This window comes from Rana temporaria, chromosome 2 (assembly GCF_905171775.1).
Source record: "Rana temporaria chromosome 2, aRanTem1.1, whole genome shotgun sequence".
In the NCBI taxonomy this organism is placed as follows: domain Eukaryota; kingdom Metazoa; phylum Chordata; class Amphibia; order Anura; family Ranidae; genus Rana; species Rana temporaria.
The window spans coordinates 244,853,523-244,881,310 of record NC_053490.1 but is presented as its reverse complement, the minus strand read 5'-3'; the positions used below and the strand labels follow the sequence as shown (position 1 = coordinate 244,881,310).

Below are 27,788 nucleotides of genomic sequence, written 5' to 3'. Positions count from 1 at the left end.
GTAATATGTTGCAACTTATCAATCATTAGATGTGGTGGCTACATTAGTTTTATTATTTTTTTTGTCTTCTTTCTTTCTGTTTTCACCTGGTGATCTGACCAGTGCTTACAATCTGGATTAAGGAGCACAGGGGGCACCTTTGGACAGCAGCAATGTTCATCTCGGGGGAAGTGTTTAGATGTACTAGCAGATTTATGCAGCAATTTACATATTGTACCTTCATTAGTCTCTACCATCAAGAAACTTACGGTCTAAGGTCTCTATCTCAAATACATACGTACATGCTCACATAACAGAGACATCTGATCTGATGCTCCCTGCAGCCTACATATGCTGTCCTCACTGTGTACAATGGCAAGTCCTAGACCATATCCCTTAGTCCCCTGATCTGTACAATTTCCCAAGTGTTCAGAGCTCACTCTTGTGTAAAGGCCTTGCATAACTACATGCTTACGGGTTAGGGCTCCATGATCTGACCAAACACCTGAGGCTCAGGGCCCAGGCCGCATGATACATGACATACTGAGTGAGTGAGTGAGTGAGTGAATTACTTATATAGCGCTACAAATGCGAACTGAATCGCCTCAAGTCGCTTGGCATCCATTTTCCTTCAGTTTGACCCTCAGAATAGATGGGTCTTTAGTTTTCTTCTGAGAGGGAGCTATACTGGCACAAACCAGGAGTGCCAGTATAGCCAGCATACTACCACTACAACAAAGTATTCCTTTTGGGTACACACATTCTCACATTTGGTTTAGCAGTGTGTTATGGGGTTTCCTTTTCTCCCCATTTGTTTTACTTACAGTATCTCACAAAAGTGAGTACGCCCCTCACATTTTTGTAAATATTTTATTATATCTTTTCATGTGACAACACTGAAGAAATTACACTTTGCTACAATGTGAGTGTACAGCTTGTATAACAGTGTCAATTTGCTGTCCACTCAAAATAACTCAACACAAAGTGTATACTCATCTAAGTGAAAATGTCCAATTAGCCATTTCCCCTCCCCGATGTCATGTTACTCGTTAGTGTTACAAGGTCGCATGTGTGAATGGGGAGCATGTGTGTTAAATTTGTTGTTATCGCTCTCACTCTCTCATTGTGGTCACTGGAAGTTCAACATGGCACCTCATAGCAAAGAACTCTCTGAGGATCTGAAAAAAAAGAATTGTTGCTCTACATAAAGATGGCCTAGGCCAGGGGTGGGGAACCTTTTTTCTGCCAAGGGCCATTTGGATTTTTGTAACATCATTCGGGGGCCGTACAAAATGATCAACTTAAAAATTAGCCTGTTATAGCGGGGATTAAACGTGTCCCCCCCCTGCATCACTGGACCCCTTTACATTACACAGCACCTTGTTCATCATATTTACATTTAATAATTTTCAAATTGCATCATTGATGCAATTTGAAAATTGTTAAATGTAAATATGATGAATATGATCTTTTTAATATGCAGCATGTGGGGGGGGGGTAAATGTCCTGCACTGGCCATGGTAACTTATGTATTAATGTCCTGTGCACTGTGCAGGACATTTACCCCCCTCCCCCCGCCGCTATGCTGCATATTAAAAAAATACGCCGTATTTCATGATGCTGTCAGCATAATATTTATGGCTGCCTTACTTGCTGCTGGAAATGGTTCCTCGTCGGTGGCGCTGTCTAGTGCCATGCCAGCCATGAATGGTAATCCCCGCCCGCCGTGAGTGACGTCACGCCGCCGCCGCCGGGTGGGGCTGTAAACCTAGGGGAGCAGCTCATCAGCTGCAGTGCAATGGCTGGAGGCTGGCGCCGGCTAACAGGGGCGGGCCGCAGGAGCGGAGTAAATGTTTTGCTAAACACACGGACAATGAATGAATGATCGCCATAATCATTCATTCATTGTCAGTGTGTTTAGCAATACATTTACTCCGCTCCATAGTGACAATCGGCGGCGCTGTTTTACGATCGCATGGGGGGCCGGATGGAATGATTTTTTCGCAGGTTCCCCACCCCTGGCCTAGGCTATAGGAAGATTGCCAAGACCCTGAAACTGAGCTGCAGCACGGTGGTCAAGACCATACAGTGGTTTAACAGGACAGGTTCTGCTCAAAACAGGACTTGCCATGGTCAACCAAAGAAGATGAGTGCACAAGCTCAGCGTCATATTCAGAGGTTGTCTTTGGGAAATAAATGTACGAGTGCTGCTAGCATTGTTGCAGAGGTTGAAAGGGTGAGGGGGTCAGCCTGTCAGTGCTCAGACCATACGCCGCACACTGCATCACATTGGTGTGCGTGGCTGTTGTCCCAGAAGGAAGCTTCTTCTAAAGAGGATGCACAAGAAAGCCTGCAAACAGTTTGCTGAAGACAAGCAGACTAAGGACATGGATTACTGGAACCATGTCCTGTGGTCTGATGAGACCAAAATAAACGTTTTTCATTCAGATGGTGTCAAGCGTGGGTGGAGGCAACCAGATGAGGAGTACAAAGACAAGTGTGTTTTGCCTACAGTCAAGCATGGTGATTGGAGTGTCATGGTCTGGGGCTGCATGAGTGCTGCAGGCACTGGGGAGCTACAGATCATTGAGGGAACCATGAATTCCAACATGTATTGTGACATACTGAAGCAGAGCATGATCCCCTCCCTTTGTTGACTGGGCCACAGGGCAGTATTCCAACATGATAACGACCCCAAACACACCAAACACCTTCAAGACCACCACTGCCTTGCTAAAGAAGCTGAGGGTAAAGGTGATGGACTGGTCAAACATGTCTCCAGACCTAAACCCTATTGAGCATCTGTAGGGCATCCTCAAATGGAAGGTGGAAGCGCACAAGGTCTCTAACATCCACCAGCTCTGTGATGTCCTCATGGAGGAGTGGACGAGGACTCCAGTGGCAACATGTGCAGCTCTGGTGAACACCATGCCCAAGACGTTTAAGGCAGTGCTGGAAAATAATGGTGGCCACACAAAATATTGACACTTTGGGCCCAATTTGGAAATTTTCACTTAGGGGTGTACTCACTTTTGTTGCGGTTTCGACATTAATGGCTGTGTGTTGAGGTATTTTGAAGGGACAGAAAATTGACACTGTTATACAAGCTGTACACTCACTACTTTACATTGTAGCAAAGTATAATTTCTTCAGTGTTGTTACATGAAAAGATATAATAAAATATTTACAAAAATGTGAGGGGTTTACTCACTTTTGTGAGATACTGTACATGCTTGGTCAAGAAGGAGGAATTATTGTGGCTTTTATGAACTTTTCCTGAAGTATCAGGATTTCATCATTCCACATGGTTGGCAATACAGTCTGGCACACATTGTATAAATTAACTTTGGTAACTAGAGTCCAAGGTGCATAGCGCAAAATGTCCACATACTGACATAACAGGTCCTACTAACTATACAGGAGAGATTTCTGTTGTAAGGGTTACTTAATAAACTCCTAAATCATTTTCTCTCCAGGCCTTAGGCCGCATTCCTTTTCTCTGATGGTACGTGCCTATACTCTGAAGTTGCAACGTTTTGTTCTCTATGCTCACCAACCCAGAACAGCTCCTCCTCCCATCTTATATAAGGTCAGAGCTGGGCTACCGCGGAGCACACATCTTAAGAAAGATGTGTCCACACATTATGGGGGAACACCTACTTACACACATACTAAGGTCAGTTTGAACAGGAGTCAATTAACATATCAGCATGTCTCCAGAGTATGGGAGAAAACTGGAGTACCCAAGAGAAACCCACTCAAGCACAGGGAGACCATGCAAACCCAATGCAAATAGAGTCCTGACTGAGATACCAGTCAGGGCCCCAACACTGTAAGGCAGAAGTGCTAAACACTAAGCTACTGTGCTGCCCAAATGGGACACATTCTACAGGGAGTATATTGTTATACCAGCAGAACAGCCATGGCAGAGGAGGAGTGCCAACGTGTACAATGTACATGGGGAATTTAGTTTAGGTTTTTAGGACATAACTGATACACCCAAAGTCCTTAAATAGTTAACAGACAAATGTTATTTGTACCAATAAAAAATTCTACCCGATTTAACAGTTAGACACACTTTTATATACTGTGCTGTTAATAACCTACTTCACAGTACCCTCCTCTGTGTTATATAATTCAGAGCTTAGCATTCAGTACTATGGGCCAGATTCACAAAAGAGATACATCGGCGTATCTCCTGATACGCCGTCGTATCTCTGTGTTCCGGCCGTCCTAACTATGCGACTGATTCATAGAATCAGTTACGCATAGTTAGTCCTAAGATCTGACAGGTGTAAATGAATAGTTACGGCGATTCCCGAACGTCCGCGCTGCCCGTCGATCTAACTTTACATCGTTTCCGTCGAGTTACACCGCGTAAAATTAGGGCTGAGCCCCAGTTGTTCTAAGCCATGTTAAGTATGGCCGTCGTTCCCGCGTCGAAATTTAAAAAACAACGTCGTTTGCGTAAGTCGTCCGTGAATGGCGCTGGACGCCATTTACGTTAACATCTAAACAAATGACGTCCGTGCGTCCATTTAGCGCAATGCACGTCGGGTAATTTACCTGACGGAGCATGCACAGTACGTTCGGCGCAGGAACGCGCCTAATTTAAATGGTGCCCGCCCCATTTGAATTATGCGGGCTTGCGCCGAGCGCATTTACGTTACACCGCCGCAAGTTTACAGGTAAGAGTTCTGAGAATCAGGCACTTACTATGTAAACCTGCGGGCGGTGTAACGCATGCCACTCTGTACACTGTGCTGCATATTATAGACTCTGTACCTCTTTAATCCATATGCTGCTCTGTATTTTGTATACTCTATGATGCTCTACGTTATTAGCTGTGATGCACACTGTATACTCCACACAGTTTCAGTCTGTGTGCTATGCTATACGGTACTTTTCATACTACACACCTTCATAGCAATTCAGCAGACTGTCATTGAACTAGGCCTTTTTTCTAACCGATGCTGCAAACTTTTTAAATGTATTTACTACATTCACAGCATCTGTCCAAGCTGTGAGAAGGTACCTTAAAAATAAATATCTCAAGTGATTTGTAGTGAGCTATAGTTAAAACGTACAGGGGGATCTTCAGTCTATTGACAGCTGATGATCCAAATATGTCATCTCTTAAATATGCCTTCCAGCATCTTGAAAATTTAATGAAACCAGAATATTCTCATTAAAATGAATCTTGAGCATTAGCACAATCTGGAAACTCAACAAAAAAATCCCCTAAGAGCTGCACTTTTTTAAAAATATTTTTTTTTTTTAGATAGCCGAGTGACTTAATAATACGTATGTGATTTGTAAAAGGACAATTTTCCCCAAATTGCAACTAGGATATTCAGTGTTTCATTTTATAAAACTCAGTAACAAAATGTAAACAGTGGAAAGAACATTTTTTAAATCCTAAAGCCATAATTTGCAAGCTATATACAATAGGAGTAGTACTACTATTTGGATTATTAGTGTTTTCCTTTGTGATCTGTTGTAAAAATTTGCAATAGCTTTCTTGATCATATTAAGAGTTGCGTCAACTGGAAAAATGTAACTTCAAAGTCCAACTTTCAACCACTAAAAGTGAACCCCTCTGGTTTGCCTATTCAAGACAATGCAGCATGTTCACGTTAATGTAGACCACCAGCTGCGAATATAGTATCTCACAAAAGTGAGAACATCCCTCACATTTTTGTAAATATTTTATTATATCTTTTCATGTGACAACACTGAAGAAATGACACTTTGTTATCATGTAAAGTAGTGAGTGTACAGCTTGTATAACAGTGTAAATTTGCTGTCCCCTCAACACACAACCGTTAATGTCTAAACCACTGGCAAAAAAAGTGAGTGCACCCCTAAGTGAAAATGCCCAAATTCGACCCAATTAGCCATTTCCCCCTCCCCAAATTTATGTGACTCATTAGTGTTTTAAGATCTCAGGTGTGAATTCGAAGCGGGTGTGTTAGATTTGGTGTTATCACTTTCACTTTCTCATACTGGTCACTGGAAGTTCAACATGGCACCTCATGGCAAAGAACTCTCTGAGGATCTGAACAAAAAAATTGTTGTTCCACATAAAAATGGCCTAGGCTATAAGAAGATTGCCACGACCCTGAAACTGAGCTACAGCATGGTGGCCAAGACCATACAGTGGTTTAATAGAATAGGTTCCATGGGCGACCAAAAAAGTTGAGTGCACATGCTTAGCGTTATTTCCAGAGGTCGTCTTTGGGAAATAGACATATGGGTGCTGCCAGCATTGCTGCAGAGGTTGAAGGGGTGGGGGGTCACCCTGTCAGTGCTCAGACCAAACGCAGCACGCTGAATCAAATTTGTCTGCATGGCTTTCGTCCTAGAAGGAAGCCTCTTCTAAAGATGATGCACAAGAAAGCTCGCAAACAGTTTGCTGAAGACAAGCAGACTAAGGGCATGGATTACTGGAACCAAGTCCTGGGGTCTGATGAGACCAAGATAAACATATTTGGTTCAGATGGTGTCAAGCGTGTGTGGTGGCAATCAGGTGAGGAGTACAAAGACAAATGTGTCTTGCCTACAGTCAAGCATGGTGGTGGTAGTGTCATGATCTGGGGCTTCATGAGTGCTGCTGGCACTGGGGAGCTACAGTTCATTGAGGGAACCATGAATGCCAACATGTACTGTGACATACTGAAACAGAGTATGATCCCCTTCCTTCGAAGACTGGGCTGCAGGGCAGTATTCTAACATGATAAACACACCTCCAAGGCGACCACTGCCTTGCTAAAGGAGATGAGGGTAACGGTGATGGACTGGCCAAGCATGTCTCCAGACCTAAACCCTATTGAACATCTGTGGGGCATCCTCAAATGGAAGGAGGAGCGCAAGGTCTCTAACATCCACCAGTTCTGTGATGTCATGGAGGAGTGGAAGAGGACTTCATTGGCAACTAGTGAAGCTCTGGTGAACTTCATGCCCAAGAGAGTTAAGGCAATGCTGTAAAATAATGGTGGCCACACAAAATATTGACACTTTGGACATTTTCACTTAGGGGTGTACTCAATTTTGTTGCCAGCGGTTTAGATATTAATGACTGTGTGTTGAGTTATTTTGATAGGACAGCAAATGTAAACTGTTATTCAAGCTGTACACTCATTACTTTACATTGCATCAAAGTGTTATTTCTTCAGTGTTGTCACATGAAAAGATATAATAAAATATTTACAAAAATGTGAGAGGTGTACTCACTTTTGTGAGATACTGTATATACCTTCCATTTGCTCTCCTCACTGATCTGTGCAGACACAACCTAAAAGAGGAACCCCCTGCGTACAGTAAGTCAGGACCTGAAGCTTAAACATAGCTAATGTAACGCCCTGCTCCTGTTGATCAGACGCTGCTTTAAATTTAGTGGGATCTGAGCTGTTATTTGGGTCAGACAAGAATGATTAAGGGCAATTTAGTCTCTGTTTCAGCCGTGACTGTGCTGGGAGTATCCACCATTGTTTGCCTGGGGGTGTCATTACCACCCCAGGCCAAGGGTGGCAGCAGCAAGGTCAAGGTGCATTGGGTATTCCCCTCGACAGCGGATCAGTGGGAGTGGTTGCTCACTGTGCATGCCAGGGAGGGGTACTTAAGGGACAGACACCATTAGAGAGGGGTCGTCGTCGGGGTCCGTCATCCCACGCGCCTTGTGGCCCGCCTGGCCTGAGGTACATGTCCTGAATCCTGGTTCCGGGATCACGTTGGCCCGGGGCTGTGACTTCGTTTGTGGGCCCAGTAGTCTGGCTGGGGCCTGCCTTGCAAAGGTGATCCTGTGCTATTCGTCCTGCAGGAGGAAGCCACTTGATGAAGGAAGCCAGGGGAGGACCTATCCTGGAGGGGGCCATGCAAGAGGCTGGAACCTGATACCTTAGGAGAAGGCCTGGAAACTTCATCGAAGGATGCACCACACACCGAGAGCCTGGACAGTGTCGCCTGTCGAGCCTAAAAGTTCTACCAAATCTACACTAAAGAGATCCGGGTGCTGAATCCTGTGGCAGAGGATTCCGGACTAAAGTGTTTCCTCATAAAGGAAGGTCTGTGGCAGAGACTGTACTTTACTTTGTGCGCCATCCCGGCTGCTAGGCCAGTGAGAGGGACCTATCCGGGTGAGCAATACCCACTCTGGCTAGAGTGGCGACGTTAACTGTTTGCTGGAAGCAGTAGTGTTTCCCTATTTGTGACTACGCACCTGAAACTACCTTTTCCACCCTTTATCCTTCTTTTCTACTGAAGTTCTGCAAAATAAACCCAAGAAAAAGAAGTGCATTGTGTGGACATTGAAATTCTTCAGGCTATTTTTTCACCCTGGACAGCGAGGATATAGAGGTAACGTGCAACCCAAAAATAACCAGCAGCTCCTCCGGGGGTAGTGCTACACTAAGAAATTCCACCACCATGAGATACTGCTGAGTTCCTGAGCGGGCAATCCCCAAATACCAACACTGTCATAAGGGATGAAAGTCCTACTCCCTCCTATACCTGGAAACCTGTAAGTACTGGTATTTTTCTTCAGTCCTGGCATCTGACTAGAGCAGTGGAATAGGAAATTAAAGGAAAACATGTGCTACTGGTGGGCACACTCTTAACATGGAACTGAACTCAAAAATTGAATGTTAGGGAATATCTACAAATGTTAATTGTGCCTTAGCAGAACCATAATAATCTAGACTTTGGCTGTTAGTCTACGGGAGTCCATAGATATTTTTTTTCTCCATTCATTCAGCGGGTTGAAGGAAAAAAAGGGCGTTACTCCCCCATCCACACTTTCGATGTGGATGGTGGAATCCTTCTTTCTTAGCTATTGTATTCTGACAGCGGAGAGGCCTCCTAGCTGTCAGAATACACTGATAAGTACTGCCGGCTATAAGCCAGCAGAGCTGATCGAGTGGGCAAAATTCAACAGGGTGGTTGTAACAGAAGTCCATCAGTAGATTGACTTCAGTACAACCTCCCTGGCCATACATGGATCAGAACTCAGCCGGGTCCCTGCAGAACCAGCCGAATTTCGATCTATGTATGGCCAGCTTAAGAATTTCTGGAGTGAGATTTTGGTGATATCGCTGTGCTGCTCACTTTTATTCTTGCTTGGAGTTTTTTACATGAGGAAGCAAAGTCCTGCCTCTACCAAAATGACTGCCTTTTCATAGAGACACAATGTAAAACAAGGAATGGCAAATCACTAATTGGGGAAGATTACCTGCAGGGAAACTACAGACAATAGTAGTGGCTAGTTCTTAACCTCTCCTTAACTTTTTCACAGCCGAAATAATTTATTTCCTCTCATTTTAAGGATCTTCAATTTCAGCTTGCTGGAGTGTGGAGAACTTAGGATACGATAGTGGAGAAGCTAAAAAATCTGATGTATTTTTTTTTTTTTAAACCAATTAAAGTGATTCTAATGTCTAACAATTTTTTACTTCAATGCATTCCATGCATTAAGGTACAAAACTACCCACTAATTGTTCCCCATGCCCCCTCCCTCACACCTGATGTCTCAGTTGCATGGCTCCAGCTTTTCTCCCTTCACTCTCAGGTCTCACAGGGGACATAGACAGCAGTGGAAGCTATAGGCTCTTGCCCGATGCTGTCTGTCAGATACTGTGAGGAGGAAATGGGGGGGGGGAGTGGCCAAGCAGCTCTGTGTGTCTTTGGATGTACACAGCCTGGCTCAACAGCACACCCACACAGGTGTCCCCATAGAATATGGCTTGTTATGGGGGCACCTGCAGGAGGAAGGAGCAGACAGTGCTGGCAGGGGACTCCAGAATAGGAGGTAAGGGACCGCTCTGTGCAATGCCATTGCACAAAGCAGGTAAGAATAACCTCTTTTTTTATTTTAATGAACAAAATAGGCTTTAATATCACTTTAATTGGTAAAATTATTTTAAAATGTCATTTTGTAAGTCAGTATAACAATAAAGATGGAGGGTGACATTGAGAGTCAGGTAAATTACCTAGGAAGGTCTTGGTGAGTTGATGTAATAGTGGCCGATGTTCTTCCTCTTGAGTTGTCACCCACATTTGGAGAGGTAATTTGCAATCTATATCATCATTTGTCATGGCCAGAATACCCATACAACACAAGATGGAAGGGCTCACATTGGCTAATGTATCCAGCTACAGAGGAAACAAAGAGACATGGAGTGTATTGTATAAATAATGAAATAAATAGTGCCTGATATTGGCTGTAGCTTATTTCATGTGTGTGACTACAGTGCCACCCTCTGTTCAAATGCCAATGCAGATAGGCTGAGTTCATGAAATGGTAATATGGCAAAATAAAGTAAAATTTCTTAGCACCCTCTAATGTATAGTCATTACTTTTACATACATTTAACCATTTTTTTTTAGGAAACATGTAAACATAAAAACAAAAAAGCAGTCTTTATTGTATTATTTTAACTAAGCTGCAGTCTTAAATTGATTGAAAATATAAAATCCACTATCTAATTTACTGCAAAAAATACTGTAAATATAGCCATGAGTATTACCACAAAATCATGTGCACCATAACACAGTTTTTATGTTTGTGTTAGTTTAATAAAGTGAACTTGTCATAAAAAAAACAAGACATAAATTGTGGCACATATATTTTTGTCACTAAAAAGTTGTAAACAAGTAAATTTCATTGATATTTATTTGGCACTAACATTTTAAATGCATGTGTTATTTCAGTGCATATTTATTATACTTTAATCACACGTAAACTAGCCTGTAATACCCCTTCATTAACAGGTCATTTTTCAGTTGTCTGTGCTGTGATAATTTGATTGACACTTACTTGTTCGTACAACATTCTACCTTAATTAATTTGATACAATTTTTGAGACAAATAGAGCTTAGTTGGTATAGAAATTGATGGCATTTATTAACCACTGGGGTTTTCATATTTTTACAAAAAGGTCAATAAGTCTGAAACTAGTAGTGAGCGGGTTAAAACATGGCTTGAGATTAGTGCACTAGATACATTATAGTAGATGTCATACACAGAGGGAGGAGGAGGTTAAAGGGTTAATATACAGGTCACATACAGTAGCTGGATAGAGATGAAGGAGTTAATGTGCAGATTAAGGGAGGTGAATGACATATATAAAGTAGAGTTCACATCAGGGCCGATCCACCCTATAGGCTTACTATGCAAGCCGCTTCGGGCCCCCCAAATAACTAGAGGCCCCGCCTGGTGAGAAGTAATTTCCGGCCCCTCACCCCGCTTCTCAACTCACTGGCTGCATAGGAGAAGAGGTAAGAAGTCAGCACCCCCCGCTTCTCACTTTAATGTAAGATGTAATTTCCAACAGCAGAACACCTCCTCCCCCTGCTTCTCAACTTTAATCTTTAATGTGACAAGATACTGGCCCAACCCCCCGCTTCTCAACTTTAATGTAACATGTCATTTTCGGCAGCCCCCCTTTTCTCAACTTTAATGTGACATGTCATTTTGCTTAGGGCCCCAGGGAGGTCAGTATCGGCACTGGTTCACATACAGAAAGAACATTCAGAACAGATGTGTTGGAGAAGGAAAGGGGTTAAAAAAAATCTCACAGTCAGTGAAAGTGAATGAATGAATGGATGCTGCAGCTGATCCATTCATTCATTCTTTCTTCATTTAGAAATGACTATTTCTCTGTTGTAAAAGGGAGGAGTGGGAGTGGGAAATACTGTTTAAATGATGTACCTTGAATGGATGTAGAAGGGAGAAAATACAAAATATGTAGGCGGATTTGTTTCATATCATGTATCACTTGAGGCCAGTCACTTCACACACCAGTCACGTACACAACCACTTAAGTTATAAATAATGTATTAATTATCATACGAATTGTGTATTTTGTGACTACTTTCAGCTCAGCTTCTCCCTTTATTGCTAAAAATAAGGGTAATTGTAGAAAATAATATTTATAGCTTAATTAATTTAGTGCTAAATTGAACTTGTGCTTTCCCTTGCAGGGACAGGTTCACTTAACCATCCCCATCTTCACATACACACCTTCCCTTTACTCCCGTACCACTCATTTTTGGCAACAGGAAGTAAGGCATAGCATATACAGGTGTGCGGGAAACATGTGAAAAACTCCTCTTCCTCTCACATGACAGCACAGGTGCTTAGTGACTGGCTATTAATTGATCCTCATATGCTGTCATATGGGATAGGGAGGGAGTCCTCAACTCTTTGTAAGCTCCAAGCGATTGGGCTTCCTATTTTTACTCCTAACGGTCATATGGAGTGTTGAGCAAGAGGAAAATAATGTGTGACAGTATTTAGGTTAACCCGTTGCTTTGTAAAGGTCTACTTTAAGTTACTTACACTTATTCTTAATCTTTCCCTTAGGCCGCGTACACACGGTCGAACATGTCCGCTGACAGTTTCCGCGGACATGTCCGACCGTGTGTACGGCCTAGCGGACAGGTTTCCAGCGGACAAAAGTTTCTTAGCAAGCTAAGAAACTTGTCCGCTGGAAACATGTCCGTCGGACATGTCCGATGGTTAGTACACCTAATCAGACATGTCCGCTGGTTATGACGTGTAACCAGCGTCCCGAAATCCTGCGCATGCGTGGAATTGATTCGACGCATGTGTGGAAGCATTGCACTTCCGTGTTTGAGAACGTCGGTGTCTTCTACGTCACCGCGTTCTCTGTCTGCGGGGATTTTGGTCTGATGGTGTGTACACACATCAGACCAAAAGCTCCCAGGAGACATGTCCGATGAAAACGGTCTACGGACCGTTTTCATCGGACATGTCTCCTCGTGTGTACGGGGCCTTAAAGCGCATCTGTTCCAAGTCTATAGACAATAATTGTTCACATGTTCTTAGGAAGCAATAAAGGAGCTTACACAAGCCATCCCTGACCTTTACAGGTACTTGAAATGTAAAGTAATTAATTCTCAAAGATCCTCATAGATGACAGCAAAGACTCTAAAGTTGGGTTTGGTAGGTTTCTCAGACAACCAGCAGGTTGAATGGAAAAAGATGATCCAATTCCCCCATCCACACATTCGAGCTAGATGGGGTAATCACTCCCACTGTGCTTTGGTGTTCTGACAGCAGGGGAACCTCCCTGCCATCAGAATACAGTTATAGCTGGCAGCACTGAATGTTCGGGAAAAACCTGACAGGCTGGTTGTTCAGAAGTCTATTGGTAGACCAACTTCTGTACAACCAAGCTGCCCATCCATAGATCAAAATTAGATAAATTTTGATCCATGTATGGCTGCACTTTATGTTCCGTTCACATCACAGAGGTGTGACCGGGTACGCACACTTTGTTGCACGTTTCTGCACATTCCTGCACAACGCATTTGGGCAGCCTATTATTTTCAATTATTGCCTGGGTTCTCAAATATATGTGCCAGTTCATATATATTATAGTTCACGTAAGCCTTGCAAACTTTGGTTAGATATGCAGACAAAAGCTGCTTTACTTGGAAGAATTGCATTTTAATCTGCAGTGCCAGCACTGATAATAAATAGGTGTCATTGCATATTATGTAACAAAATGTCTTGATGGACTATATATAAGTAAATAAGTTAATAATCCTGGTTGTATGTGTTTTTCAAGTGCTAGAGATGGCTAGCATACTCCGAAAAGAAAGCAGGGACTTGGTCTGTTTCAGAAATATCCTTAACAGCTAAAGTAACATATGTAATGAAAAAATAAAATAAATATAGCATTTTAAATCAAAGTTGAATAAAAGTGGTTTGCCAAAACTGATAGATTTTTATGCAAACTTGCAGTACCGGTACTTGAATTAATTTTAATGGCAAAACCCTCTTCATGTAATGGTTTGGAACCGAGGTGAGAAAATCATCAACAGTTTGATTGTGAGCTAATTATTTAAAGACAATGACTTGCAAATTATCACATTCAGCTCATTTTTGTTATTTAACAGCAGGAACACCTGCATCTGCTCGAGCTGGTTCAATTAACAAGCGGAGGGAACATGGGATGATGTCTTGTGATCATAGTTTCAATTTGTAACGTGTAAATCAAGGAAGATTGATTTGAAAAGGCTGTCTAAATGAACGATTTCCTTGTGTTCAAGAGATGTTTTAGAGTCTTCCATCTTTGGAAAGTTGTATCAAATTAATTCCTTACACAATATTTGCATTTGGCTTAACAATGCCTATGTGAATTTTCAAAAAAAATATTCTAATGAAAATAACTTGCTGTCACTTACCTCCCAAAAAATTTGAAGAGACTCGGAGAGGCGTATACATTCGTTATTTTCCAATGTAAAAAATTCTGCACAAAAAATTTAAATGTTTTTAGATTACATATTGGCACACAGTTTAAAACATTTAGGGCCAGATCCACGTAGCGGATCGTAATTTTCGGCAGGCGTAGCATATCATATTAACGATACGCCGCCGCAACTTTGAGAGGCAAGTGCTGTATTCACAAAGCACTTGCCTCTAAAGTTACGGCGGCGTAGCGTAAATCTGCCGGCGTATGGGCGCAGAATTCAAATGTTAAAGTTGTGGGCGTGTTTTATGTTAATTTTACTTGACCCGACGTAAATGAAGTTTTTTCTGAACGGTGCATGCGCCGTCCGTGGGGGTATCCTAGTGCGCATGCTCAAAATTAACCCGCAACAAGCCAATGCTTACGACGTGAACGTCATTCTACGCAAAGCCCTATTCGCGAACGACTTACGCAAACGACGTAACATTTTCAAAATTCGACGCAGGAACGATGTCCATACTTAACATTGAGTACGCCTCATATAGCAGGGGTAACTTTACGCCGAAAAAAACGGAAACAACGTAAAAAAAAAATGTGCCGGACGTACGTTTGTGGATTTGCGTATCTAACTAATTTGCATACTCAACGCGGAATTTGACGGTAGCGCAACCTAGCGGCCAGCGTAAATATGCACCTTAGATCCGATGGCGGATACAAAACAAAGATACGCCGGAGCAAAATAGAAGTTACGCGGCGTATCAATAGATACGCCGTCATAACTTCTTTGTGGATCTGCCCCACTCACTGTTTTTAATATAATGAAACTGGAATCATCTGGTATGTAAACCCAAGAACAAAGTTCTAAAAAAAATATGGTGGCTGCATTTTTTTTTTTTCAGACTTTTTATAAACGGTGAGACGCCAGTAACACTCTTCCTACGCACGGGCAACAATTACTAGGCTTACCTACTGTACAACACATGGGACAGCAGCTTTGTGACCCTAGACTGTTCCTAATTTGGATATACGATTTCAAATTTTGATATAGAATTTGAATAGTTTGAGGGTGACCGCTTTATTATTCTGTAATGTATATTTCAATTATCCATCATTCATTCTTTTGTTTTTCTTGTTTTATAACTACAATAATCTTGCATTTTTAGTCAAGCAAGCTTTTGTGTAAAGCATTTTGCTTTACACAAAAGCTTGCTTGGCTAAAAATGCAAGATTATGTGACCTATTTAAGGGTCTCAGATCAAATATATTGTATATGAATTAATTTGCAGAGGCCCATCTAGAATTTTCTGATCAAGGGCATGTCTAAACTGAGAAATGTGAACAAATGTGTCACACATGGGGAATTGCCTGTAGTTCTACATCTGCACAATCAGGAGCAATAGGAAAGAAAAGCCAGTTCCAGTCCCTGAGCCTCAGAGAGTGTTATCCTTCAATAGCAGGAAATATTGATCCTTGGTATCTGGCCTAGAACCTAGCTCTTAATGTTTTGACCTTTGTCAGTACTAGCACTCTCCAAACCTCTCAGCCAAGATCAGTCCCACTGATCCATACAGTGTTACTTTAATCCCAACCTAAGGACCTATTATTGGTAGGCCTAACTATCGCTGATGAAAGGTCACTGTAATTAACGCACAAATGCAGTAAACTTTTCAGTTTAAATGAGCTTAGGCTAATCAATTTCTGAACCTTTAGAATGCTGATGACTGTGGAATACATTTGAGTGAAGACTATATTATTTAAATGCTAAGTAATCTTTAGTTGGAAGTACACGCCAAAAAAAAAAAAAAAAAGATTATTCATAATACAACCAAATTTAATCTGAGGAAAATGATCACAATTTTACACATTTTTTCAGGCTTGCTGATTGCTTACCTGCTCCATGGTATAAATTCTGCATCAGTTCCATTTCATAGCCACTAACCTAAATTGATACAATACATTTAGTAAAGCATGGCTATTAAAACATCAGTGTGTTATCAATTGGTTTAAAATGATAAAATGTAGACAGAAGGTTATAGCCTATTAAGATGTCCGACAACATTGTGACAAAGCCCTTCTATCAATACATAGTTACATTCACCCCCTGCTAAGCTGCTTCGAATCCCTCCCTCATCTTTTATTCACACTAGCATGTGCAACAAGGGGGCAACAAACCCCATTATTGTTAATGAGGGGCAAAAGAAAAGAGTCACCACAGACAGGCACAGCGCTGGATTGAGATAGGCTTATGATAAAGAGTGGAACGGAATGACAATTGTTCAGGGACCAAATATCTAGGAGTGGGAAACTTCATGATTCGTATAAACGCTGACTCAGTACATAAGAACCGGCTACAGCCATAAGTCTTCTTGGGAGACTCTAAACACCCTGTGCCTGGTTTGACCGCCGTGCTTGTGGTCATATCATCTGGTAAGGAGACTACATCTCTTTCACTCGGGTGTTCAGTTGGTGGAGGAAGTGTTTCCTTTGATGTCACATCACTTATGATAAGAAGATTTTGGATCCACTTAATTTCACTTAATTTTACTTGGGACTTTTGTTTGGATTTTTTCCATCCACTTTACCTATTTAACAATAGGGCATGTCAATATGTGTTAATATTTTGGATTGATCATATATCAATCTTTCTTTGTTTATGGTAATAATTTTAGTATTCACTTACTTTGTTCTTTGCATATGAATATTATCTATTTATTCTTTTGTCATCTATTATCAATTTTTAAATTTATATATTGGTGGCATTATTAATTTTTTCAATTTTTTTACTTATCGCTCAATTCTGCAAGCGTTCTAATTTACTATCGCTGTTTTCTTGCTGGTCTAAAATCACTTTTGACGTAAAGGGACACTTGCCATGGACAATTTCATGTTTCCAGGCAGGAAGAACAGTATATATAATATAAAACTGCAGGCAAGGCACTGGGCAAAGCACTAGGGACAAAAGGGATGTGAAATTATTTATTTTTTTTTTTTTTTTTTTTTTTTTTTTTTGTCAAATTAGTTTATTGGGTTTAAAGTAAAGAGAAAACAGTAGATACAATTGACAATAAAAGATTACAGAAAAATAAAAATGGTATCATGTAATAAGAGAGTATTTGAAACATAGACAAATCCAATAAATATTTGTAGATCCTATGAGGAATATTAAAGGAATCATTAAAGCAGGTTATAGTCAAACCAATCATGTTAGTCTATTGCATTTGAACTCATATAAAATATTATAGAATATTGTGATATAAATGGAACCGGATATAATTATGATATGAACTATAGCTATGGAGCAATTGTAATTTTAGCAAAGAATCGGTTCAAAAACTGGCCGTAATAGGGGGGAGAAGGATCTTATTCATGTTAAGTATTAAAACAATAGGAGCAAAATTAGATATCGTATTTACATATTCACATTTACCATTTTATATAATGAGATAGCTTGAGCTATATATTTGAAGAAGTGAGAGATAAAAGAAAGAAAAAGGACAGAATGTGGAGTATAAAAAGTGGAAAGTGATGAAAACAATAGGATAGGAAAGGCAGTACAGGATAGAGGAAAGGCTCCGGGATCGTTACATAATAGAGATAGTAATAATATAGAGGGACTGTATCCAGAATGTTACTGGCTTACAATATCCTACCAAGGTCTCAATAGAGAATCATCTGGGTTAGATGAGATAGTATAGGTCACCCATGGGTTCCATATTGTTTCATATATGTCTATGGAATCATTGGTTATGGCTTCTGATTTTGAGTGGAGCATGGCTTGATGTACTCTATTTCTGGTTTCAGAAACTAGAAGCGTAGCTGTTTTCCAAGCTTTGGAGATGGTTTGCTTTGCGGCTGTGGTGATTTGTAGGAACAGTTTAAATTGAGCATAGGAAATACAATCCGGTTTTAAATTTAGGAGTGCGGTAGTCGGATCAGGAGTAATGGATTTCTTGAAAACTGCTGAAATCATGAGGAATATTTCTTTCCAGTAATTTTTTGTAACAGGGCACTCCCAGAAAATATGTAAATGTGTTCCCGGATCACCACAGCCGCGAAAACAAAGCGGGGAATAACGGGGAGCAAATTTTGCTATTCTAACAGGAACCAAATACCAGTACATGAGAACTTTATAATTTGTTTCCATAGCAAGTATATTTTGGGAGGACGTTTTAGTATTTGACCATACTTTATTCCAGGTAGATATATCTATATTGAAACCAAGGTCGTTCATCCATTTTTCAGCATATGAAGGTAATTTTGCGGTAAGCTTAGTACTTAGTTGGCTATATAGTATTGAAATGAGTCCTCTTGAATGAGGATCTCGTTTACATATTCGTTCAAACTGCGTCATGTCACTCAATTTATTTATACCTTGTAAATATGGTGCAAAGAAATTTTTAATTTGTAAATAGCGAAAAATTTCTGATGCCGGAAGTTTATGACTTTCACGTATTTCTGGAAATGTTTTAAATGAGGCAGGTTTTAAAAAGTCACAACATTGTGTTAGACCCGCTGAAATCCATCTTGTGAAGGTTCTAGGAAATGTGAGGGCTGGGTAAAACTTTGAGTTTCTCATAAAAGATATGAGGGGTACATGTGGGGATTGTAAACCCTGGGTCATTTTAAATCTTTCCCAAATAGTGATTGTATGTTTTGTAATCTTATTGTCGATTATTTTGTGGTTAGAGGAGGTGGACCATATGAGATTTGGTATAGAGATTGGGTCGCTATCAATGGTTTCAATTACTACCCATAGTGGAATTTCGTGGCTTACATGGTATTTGGGAATGTTTGCTATTTGCGCAGCATGAAAATAAGTGGCAAAGTTTGGGAAACCTAAACCTCCTTTAAGTTTAGGGAGGTATAGGGTGTGTGGAGAGATTCGAGATTTTAAAGTGCTCCATATAAATGATTGTGTTTTTCGTTGTAGGTTTCTGAGGAAGTAGGCTGGAATAGGAATGGGTAAAACTCTAAAGAGATATAACATTTTGGGTAATATAGTCATTTTTATAACATTTATTTTACCTAACCAAGATAAGGGGAGAGTGGACCATTGCTTTAAATAATTTGAAATTTTCCGTAACAGTGGGGGGTAGTTGGCGGAGAAAATATCTTTTAGATCAGGGGTAAGTACAATACCTAGATATGAGAGATGTGTCGCGGACCATGTAAAAGGGAGGGATATCTTCGCTTGTTGAAGTATATCTGGGGGCAAAGAAACGTTTAAAGCTATAGATTTTTGCATGTTTATTTTTAATCCAGATATATGGGCAAAATGGTCAAGTTTGTTTATAACGTTGGGAGCTGTAATATGGGGGGAGGACATGAAAATTAAAATATCATCAGCAAATAAGCAGAGTTTATGATGGTGGCCAGCCAGTTCTATACCTTTAATTGATGGATTTTTTCTAATAGCTTGAGCTAGGGGTTCGATGAGTAAGGCAAATAACAGTGGGGAGAGGGGGCACCCCTGGCGAGTGCCTCTGTTAATATTGAACATAGCTGATTTATACCCTGCATACTTGATGTATGCCTTTGGGTTATTATATAAAGATGTGACCCAACTAAGGAAATGTGGGCCAAAGCCCCATCTTTGTAAAGTAAAATGTAGGTAGGGCCACGTTACCGTGTCAAAGGCTTTTTTGATGTCTAGTGACAGTAGACACATAGGGATTCTTCTTTTTTTGGCTGCTTGGATCAGCAACAAGGCCCTACGAACATTATCAGTTGCTTGGCGCATTGGGATAAAACCAACCTGGTCGTTACTTATTAAGGTACCTATTATGCTATTCAATCGGGTTGCAATCACTTTTGCTAATAATTTTATATCTAGATTTAAGAGCGATATAGGTCTAAAATTAGCACAGGAAGAGTCATCAGATTGTGGCTTAGGAATCATAGATATAATTGCTGTTAGAGTTTCAGATCTGAATGATTGGTTATTAATGATGGAGTTGAATGCTTCTAACATCATGGGAGTTAATATATGTGAGAATTTTTTATAGTAAAGGGCTGAAAACCCATCTGGTCCCGGACGCTTATTAGGTTTGAGGCATTTGATTGCTTGTTCAATTTCAATGGGAGTGATGGGGCTTTCAAGGCTTTCATAATGACATTGGGATAGAGTAGGGAGTTTTATTTGAGAAAAAAAAGTTTCTGCTGAGGATTGGTCGAAAGAGCCTTCTTTTTTATACAAGGAGGTGAGATGTTTGTGGAAGGTATGAAGGATATTGACTGGATTACTTGTATATTTATCATGGGAGATTTTCAGTCGGATTGGTTTGGATGGGTTGTTTAGTTTTTTAAGTGCACGTGCAAGGAGAGTGCCAGGTTTATTGGCTTGGAAGTAGTATTTTTGTTTGGATTTATGAAGAGTTTTATCTACAGATTCGGATAAAAATAGGTCTAGATTTAAGCTAGCTTTCTCGAGTTGTGTTTTATTCTGCGGTGTAGGGCTAGATTGGAATTTATTATGACAATTGTTAAATTCAGTTTCAAGTTTTTGTTGCAGTTTTTTCTTTTCTTTCTTTTGATGTGATGCTTGACGTAAGCAATACCCTCTAAGGACAGGCTTATGCGCTTCCCATAGTGTTAGTGGGGATATATCTGAGGATTTATTATTTTTTAAGTATTCTTTTAGGGCATTTTCTAGGTCTTGAGAGAGTGAAGGGTGTGATAAGAGAGAGTTGTTTATTTGCCACGTTGAGTCTTGTGCTTTTGGAAGTAATGAGTTAAAGGTGGAAATTATAGCGCAATGATCGGTCCATGTATAGGGTTTGATATATGAGGTGAGCAATTCAGGGGACATACAAATAGAAATTAAAATGTGATCAATACGGGAAAAGGATTTGTGAGGGTGAGAATAGAAGGAGTATTGACGTTTGGATGGGTTAATTTCACGCCAAGAATCTATTAATGAATGTTGTTGAAGGAGTCTCTGAAACGATCTAGATTGAGAATTAGATGTAGGGGGTAATGGTGATTTATCTAAATAGGGATAAATTGTTTGATTGGAATCTCCACAAATCAGGAGTGTGCCTACTTTATGTGTATCAATAACTTGAAGAAGGTGGGATAAAAATGATGTTGGTCTTTTGTTGGGTGCGTAATATGAGACTACTGTTATTGGGATATCGCATAGGTTGCCTATAAGTATGAGGTAGCGACCTTCTGGATCCTTGATTTCGGATTCTAGGGAAAAGGGTGTAGTTCGGTGAAATGCTATTAACACTCCTCTGTGTTTGGACTTGGCTGAGGCTGTATAAACCTGGGGGTAGCTTGCACCAAAATATTTAGGGGTGGAGGATTCAGTGAAATGAGTCTCCTGGAGGCAGACTATGTGTGCTTTTGATGCTGAAAGTGACCTGAAAACTTTAGTACGTTTATGAGGTATGTTTAGACCTTGTGTATTTAGGGTAAGTACATTCAATGGAGCCATATAAGAGTTTTTAGAAAAATATAACAGTACATATCAAATGTAAATTGTGGTATTAGACAAAACCCGGAGTAAGGGAGGAAAATGGAGAAAGAATAAGAAAAATAGGATAGAAGAAAAAAAAAGGAGATGCTAGACAGTAATCTAATTGGATTGAGATGGTTGAAATCCATAGCAAGAAATAAAAAGTAGGCTTTCTGAGCTCAAAAATGACAGGAGCTCAGAGGCACAAAGTCTGTCTGAGGAGGCCCCCTACACTGTAACTACAGTGAGGGAGAGTCCTAGGACAGAAAAATGAGAGGAGCAGTGACCTCTTCTCGGCTTCTCAACGGTTAAAATGTATTCAAGAATAAGGGAAAAAAAAAACATATTAAACTAAGACAACCAAACTTGGCAAGGTAACCAGCTACAAACATGTATTTAACTAGTGACTAGTTATTCCACAATTAAGAACATAAGATAAACAATTAACCTTATACATTTTAAAACTAGAAATGGCATATTTCAATTCTATTATGATCATAGGATTGATACACCTCAGGGCTGCTGTAAGTGTGGAAAATAATTAAGTATTCACTCTGTAGGAAAGAAATAGGGTTAATAACAAGAATATTAGTATAAATACACAAAGCCTTGGAGATACAACTTCTGTCTCTGCATAGTGTATGAAGGGGAGGAAAGGAAAGGGGGAAGGAAGGGGGTGGGGGAGGGGGTAGAGGTAGTTATAGGAGAAGGGGGAGAGACAGGATGTTACAATGAAGAGAGACTTATGAGGGTATAACAAGGCGATTTGGCAGAATGATTTTAAGTGTACTGATACTTATCTTCTTATGGGTAGGAAAAATGTGAATGAATTAAGGCATGGCTAAATTAACCATGGAGTTTGGAGGAGACACAAAGAGTTACTCAGTCAAGTCAGTCCATTTTGTCCTGCTGGTCAGAAACTGGAGGATTGAAACGGCCTCTCTTTGGGGTAGCCTGTCTGTTTCCATCAGGTTCAGGGATTGATGAATGTGGAGGAGAGTCAGAAAGGGCACGGCGTCGCGTATTTGCAGATGACTTATTATAAAGCTGAAGTTTTTGCAGCGTGTTCTTTAGTTCTGTAGTGGTTTTGCTGGAGTATTTGGCTCCTTGATAAGTGAACCTAATTGAAAATGGAAACCCCCATTGATATGGGATGTGGTGGAGTTGGAGATTTAGGAGCAAAGGTTTCATCTCACGACGTTTAGCTACTGTTATGGGAGATAAATCAGCAAACATTTGGTAAGTATGTCCTTGGAAAGTAAGAGATTCTTTCAGTCTAGCTGCAGCCATAATTTGATCTTTGGTGCGGAAAAAGTGGAACTTAGCAATTATATCGCGAGGGGGGCCATCAGCTTTGCGTGGCCCTAAAGCTCTGTGGATTCTATCCATTTCCAATCTTTCTATAGGAATTGCTGGTGTTAGTTCTTGAAAGAGGGCTGTCATAGATGATTGGAGGTCAATGATTGACTCCGGTATACCTCTTATACGAAGATTTGAGCGGCGAGCTTGGTTCTCAAAATCCTCCAAACGGGCTTGCATTGCTGCATTTTCTTCTTTTAGCATTTCAAATTCATTGTCATGGGTTGCTATGCTTGTTTCAATATCATCCATCCTGTATTCAAGGTCAGAAGTGCGCTGACCTATGTCTCTGATTTCTTTAGTCAGAGTCTCAGTAATTTGTTCAGAGGACACTTTCAAAGCTTTTTGAAACATTTTCTCTATTTGTTTCAATATTTTGGGTTGTAATGTATCAGTTTGTTTTGACTGGCTTATGGCACTGTGTTCATCATCAGTATCAGAGGAATCCTGTGATAAGTGCTGTTGTTTCTTGTCAGAGCAGGGTTTGACTGCCTGAGGAGAATTTGACAGTGCCATTTTCATATTCCCTTTGAGTGGCTTTTCTTTGAGGGTTTTAGCTGCGGTTTTTCCACGGGTTACTCCAAAAACCATATTGTTTTGATCCCTGGGCTCTAGGGAGTGATATGGTGTATATTATTTTGTAGTTACCCTGCCATTCGAGCGTCTGTGAGAGCCGTTAAGAGCCGAGAAGGACAGAGCTTCAGCAGGACACATCCATCACTGGCCACTCCCCTCAGCTGACTGTGAAATTATTTGATACAGTAATGTAATCTGTAAGATTACAGTGTACTGTATGTGTTATGTTGCGACGCTCGCAGGGAACAAAGCCCGGCACATAGAGGCACTCGGGTTGAGTACACAGACTGCGGACACAGTGGGGGGACATCGCAGTATCCCGGTGACAAGGTAAGTATCGTATACACAGGAGCCTGCAGTACAATCCCGAGAGTGGCTCGGGGTTACCAATAATGGTACTGAAATGTAACCCCGAGCCACAGGCGGAAATACCGCCAGGGAGGTCCTGGTTTATAGGCAACAAGTATGATCTCTAAAGTTCTATGTAGGCAGCTCAAGGACCCAATGCACTTGAAGACAGACAAAATCACTCGGTACTTGAGCTTGCTTGATTTGTTCTCTCTTTTCTAGCTTTTTTACATTATTTTGAACATTAATTCATTTCTGAATGCAAGTTACTGCAGTAGGTATAATGTAAGGTTACAAGGTTCAAAATTAAATCTGTGGACATGTTACTGAACACACCCACTTTATTCACACCCAAAAAACGCACCCTCATTTGTAGCCACAGCCACAATATCATGCCCTCATTTTTAACACCCTCTGAAACCTTAGTTGAAAACTTTTGGAACACCATGCAGACATTTAAGGTATACAGAAAAAATTCCTTGGGCACAATGATTAGAGAAATGATAGGTGGAGAGTTGTGGCCAAATGATCACCTGCACAACTTAGGCCAACCTGAGCCTACTTTTCTCAAGGGCCATGACTGCAAAATACAAAGAGCGCAGGGGCCAGTAGTGCATTGTATAATATACATCATTATTGGTAATGCTGACTGTTGGTCTACTGATAAATGTGAATTGTGATTTTTAATGATTAGTTTACTTTAATGTATGAACTAATTGTATTACAATCTTTAAGCACAATCTTTAAACACTTAAACATGCAACACATCTTATATTATATGATTTATAGTGGTTTGAATTGCCTCACCTCTCCATCCAAGTGCAGAATATTTACTTGATTGTGGTCACTAATTGAACTTGGCTGGCAGTACGTTCTTAACAATTGGGGTAGCAAGCCATCAACCCATCTAAAAAATAAAAGGTCATAATAGATTAAAGTAGTTCTAAAGGCTGAAATTTCTTTCCCTTAATGCATGACTGTACCAGTGCACAAACAAGGTCCATAAAGACATGGGTGAGCAAGTTTGGGGTGAATTAGAGCTGGTGTCCCTGCTCCCATGATGCCATTTTAAAAATGTATGCCCTCCTGCGCATGCAGGAGATTTAGAGCGGAGGATGTCATGCGCCTCGGTCTTGTGCATGAGCCATACAACAATACACATACCAATAAGTTTAATGCCATGTGGCACATACACTAGACCAGTGGTCTCCAAACTGCGGCCCGGGGGCCAGATGTGGCCCTTTTCTTGATTTTATCTGGCCCTTGGGGTGCTTTTCTATTCATTGGCACCAATAGAGGGCAGAATTCCTCCCAATAACACCAATGATGGGGCAGAATTCCTCCCAATGATGGGGCAGAAGTCCTCCCAATAACACCAATGATGGGGCAGAATTTCTCCCAATAATAGGGCAGAATTCCTACCGGTTATGGGGCAGAATTTCTCCCAATGACACCAATGATGGGGTGAAATGACACTAATGATGGGGTCCAATGATGGGGGATTTTGTGCTCTTGATGGCCACAGTCCGGCCCACTTAAAGTCTGGAGGACAGTAGTCCGGTCCTTTGTTTAGAAAGTTTGGAGACTCCTGCACTAGATGATGCTCATCTCACGCATGTGCTGTATGAGAATGCTGTGAGATCTCACAGGTTAGGTATGAAATCATTTTGTAGATACCAGTGACGTCTCCTTTCCAGGGGGCATCTATGCAGCCGGGGATATGTCACTAGTGCTTTCAGGGGAACAAGGAAGTGAACACAAAAATGTAAGTAAAGTAAAAAAAAAATGATGATTTCACATCAGCGTGAACACATGTATGCTCATGTGAATTTTAGGAAAAGGGGGAATAGCCTGTTTTAAAGGTATATGTTAACGGATTATACTGTCAATTCTGTCATTCAGATGTTAGATTATATGTTAGATTATATGTTACATTATATCTATTTTTGTTTCAGTGTTGTAATACTCTCTTTTCTTTCACTTACCCCCTGTCAAACAGATCAGATTTTTACTAATTTATAACAAACAGTACTTCCAATGTTTTCATACAAAACAGGAACCCCCAGGTTTAATGTGCTTCAGGGCCTTGTGGTTTTAGTTATGCCTCTGTCAATATGTATTTCTCGACCATACCGGTAAATGCAGCATTCTGCAAAATCAAGTTATCTGTGTTTCACCGTATGTCTTACCTAATGTTTACTGATAGGAAGTAACAATAAACAACTCTTTGACATATTCCCTAGTCTATTTAGTATAACATTTGAAGTAACAACTAGATTGCTCCTGGCTATTCCTGTGTGTTTAGAGTTTGGAAGCTTACAGAAATGGTAACTGATCTTGACAGAGACAATTCCTAAGAGATGTGAACTGGTGTACAGACTATGTAAGAAATAAAATAAATCCCAAAGGCATTGCAACTTTGCAAACGAGGCTACCAAAAGAACAAACAAAGGCGTTGTGGAGATAATACTGAGAAGTGTATTCCCATGACCACATGACCACAACGGTGGTCACATTGAAGGTTGCATCATGTATTAGCAAACAAAAATCAATGTATAAGCCCTTTTACCTTTAATCAAACCAGTTCAAAGAAAAAAGGATTAATCATAAAAAACATGTTTGGCAGCGAGGCCTAAATGTTATTTTTTATGCCTTAGGCTCCATGCATACTGGAAGCTAAAAAAAAGCTATAAAAATGTTTTTTAGCATTTTTGCAATAGCGTTTATTAGCGTTTTTCAGTGTAGCGTTTTTTTTAGCTTTTTTTTTTCAATGGATAAAAAAACGCTGGCGAGTTGCGTTTTTCTGCGTTTTGTGTTTTTTCCCACCGAAAAATGGCACTAAACGCTAAAAAACATCCATGTGTGCATGGACACATAGGCTAACATAGAGTGCAGTTTATGGGCTTTTAATAATAAAAAAAAAACGCCAATAAACTTCAGTTTATGAGCTTCAGTGTGCATGGAGCCTTATGCTGTAAAGCTGTAAGCCCACATTGATGTTTACCTAATTGGTATATACTAAACATGTCACTCCGGTATAAAATGTGATACCTGAAGCATGAGGCAACCATACTACAGGGTGGGCCATTTATATGGATACACCTTAATAAAATGGGAATGGTTGGTGATATTAACTTCCTGTTTGTGGCACATTAGTATATGTGAGGGGGGAAACTTTTCAAGATGGGTGGTGACCATGGCGGCGATTTTGAAGTCGGCCATTTTGAATCCAACTTTTGTTTTTTCAATAGGAAGAGGGTCATGTGACACATCAAACTTATTGGGAATTTCACATTTGGTTTTAACGTAACTTTATTCTTTCATGAGTTATTACAAGTTATTTACAAGTTTCTCTTTGTTTACAGCCATTGACATGTCGCCGAGGTTAACACGTGCGGAGCGGAAAAATTGTGTTGATGTCTGGTGAACGCAGTAACCGGGTTATTGCAGCAGATTTCAATGCAAGACAGCCCACCCATCTCCCATGCTACAGTTAGCAAACTGCTTACTAAGTTTCGTGAAACTGGTTCAGTGCTGGATTTTGACAAAATGTGGACACATGAAATCTGTCACTAATGAAGAAACATCAGTGGCTGTCCTAGCTTCATTCAGCAAGAGACAACAGCGTAGCACTCGCCGCATGTCACTGGAGAATACAGTTACGTTAAAACCAAGCACACCATTGTTTTTCTTGTGAAATTCCCAATAAGTTTGATGTGTCACATGACCCTCTTCCTATTGAAAAAACAAAAGTTGGATTCAAAATGGCCGACTTCAAAATGGCCGCCATGGTCACCACCCATCTTGAAAAGTTTCCCCCCTCATATATACTAATGTGCCACAAACAGAAAGTT

The 27,788-nt window shown here is 40.5% G+C and overlaps 1 protein-coding gene across 1 annotated transcript in view; it reads right to left on the bottom strand.

Moving 5' to 3' along the window:
• Positions 1-27,788, bottom strand: part of LOC120926622 (dynein beta chain, flagellar outer arm-like) — a 533,844-nt gene that overhangs the window by 334,619 nt on the left and 171,437 nt on the right. The window contains 4 exon segments of the mRNA XM_040336739.1: positions 9,963-10,125; positions 14,188-14,252; positions 16,083-16,131; positions 24,742-24,841. Coding sequence (XP_040192673.1) covers positions 9,963-10,125; positions 14,188-14,252; positions 16,083-16,131; positions 24,742-24,841 — 377 coding nt within the window.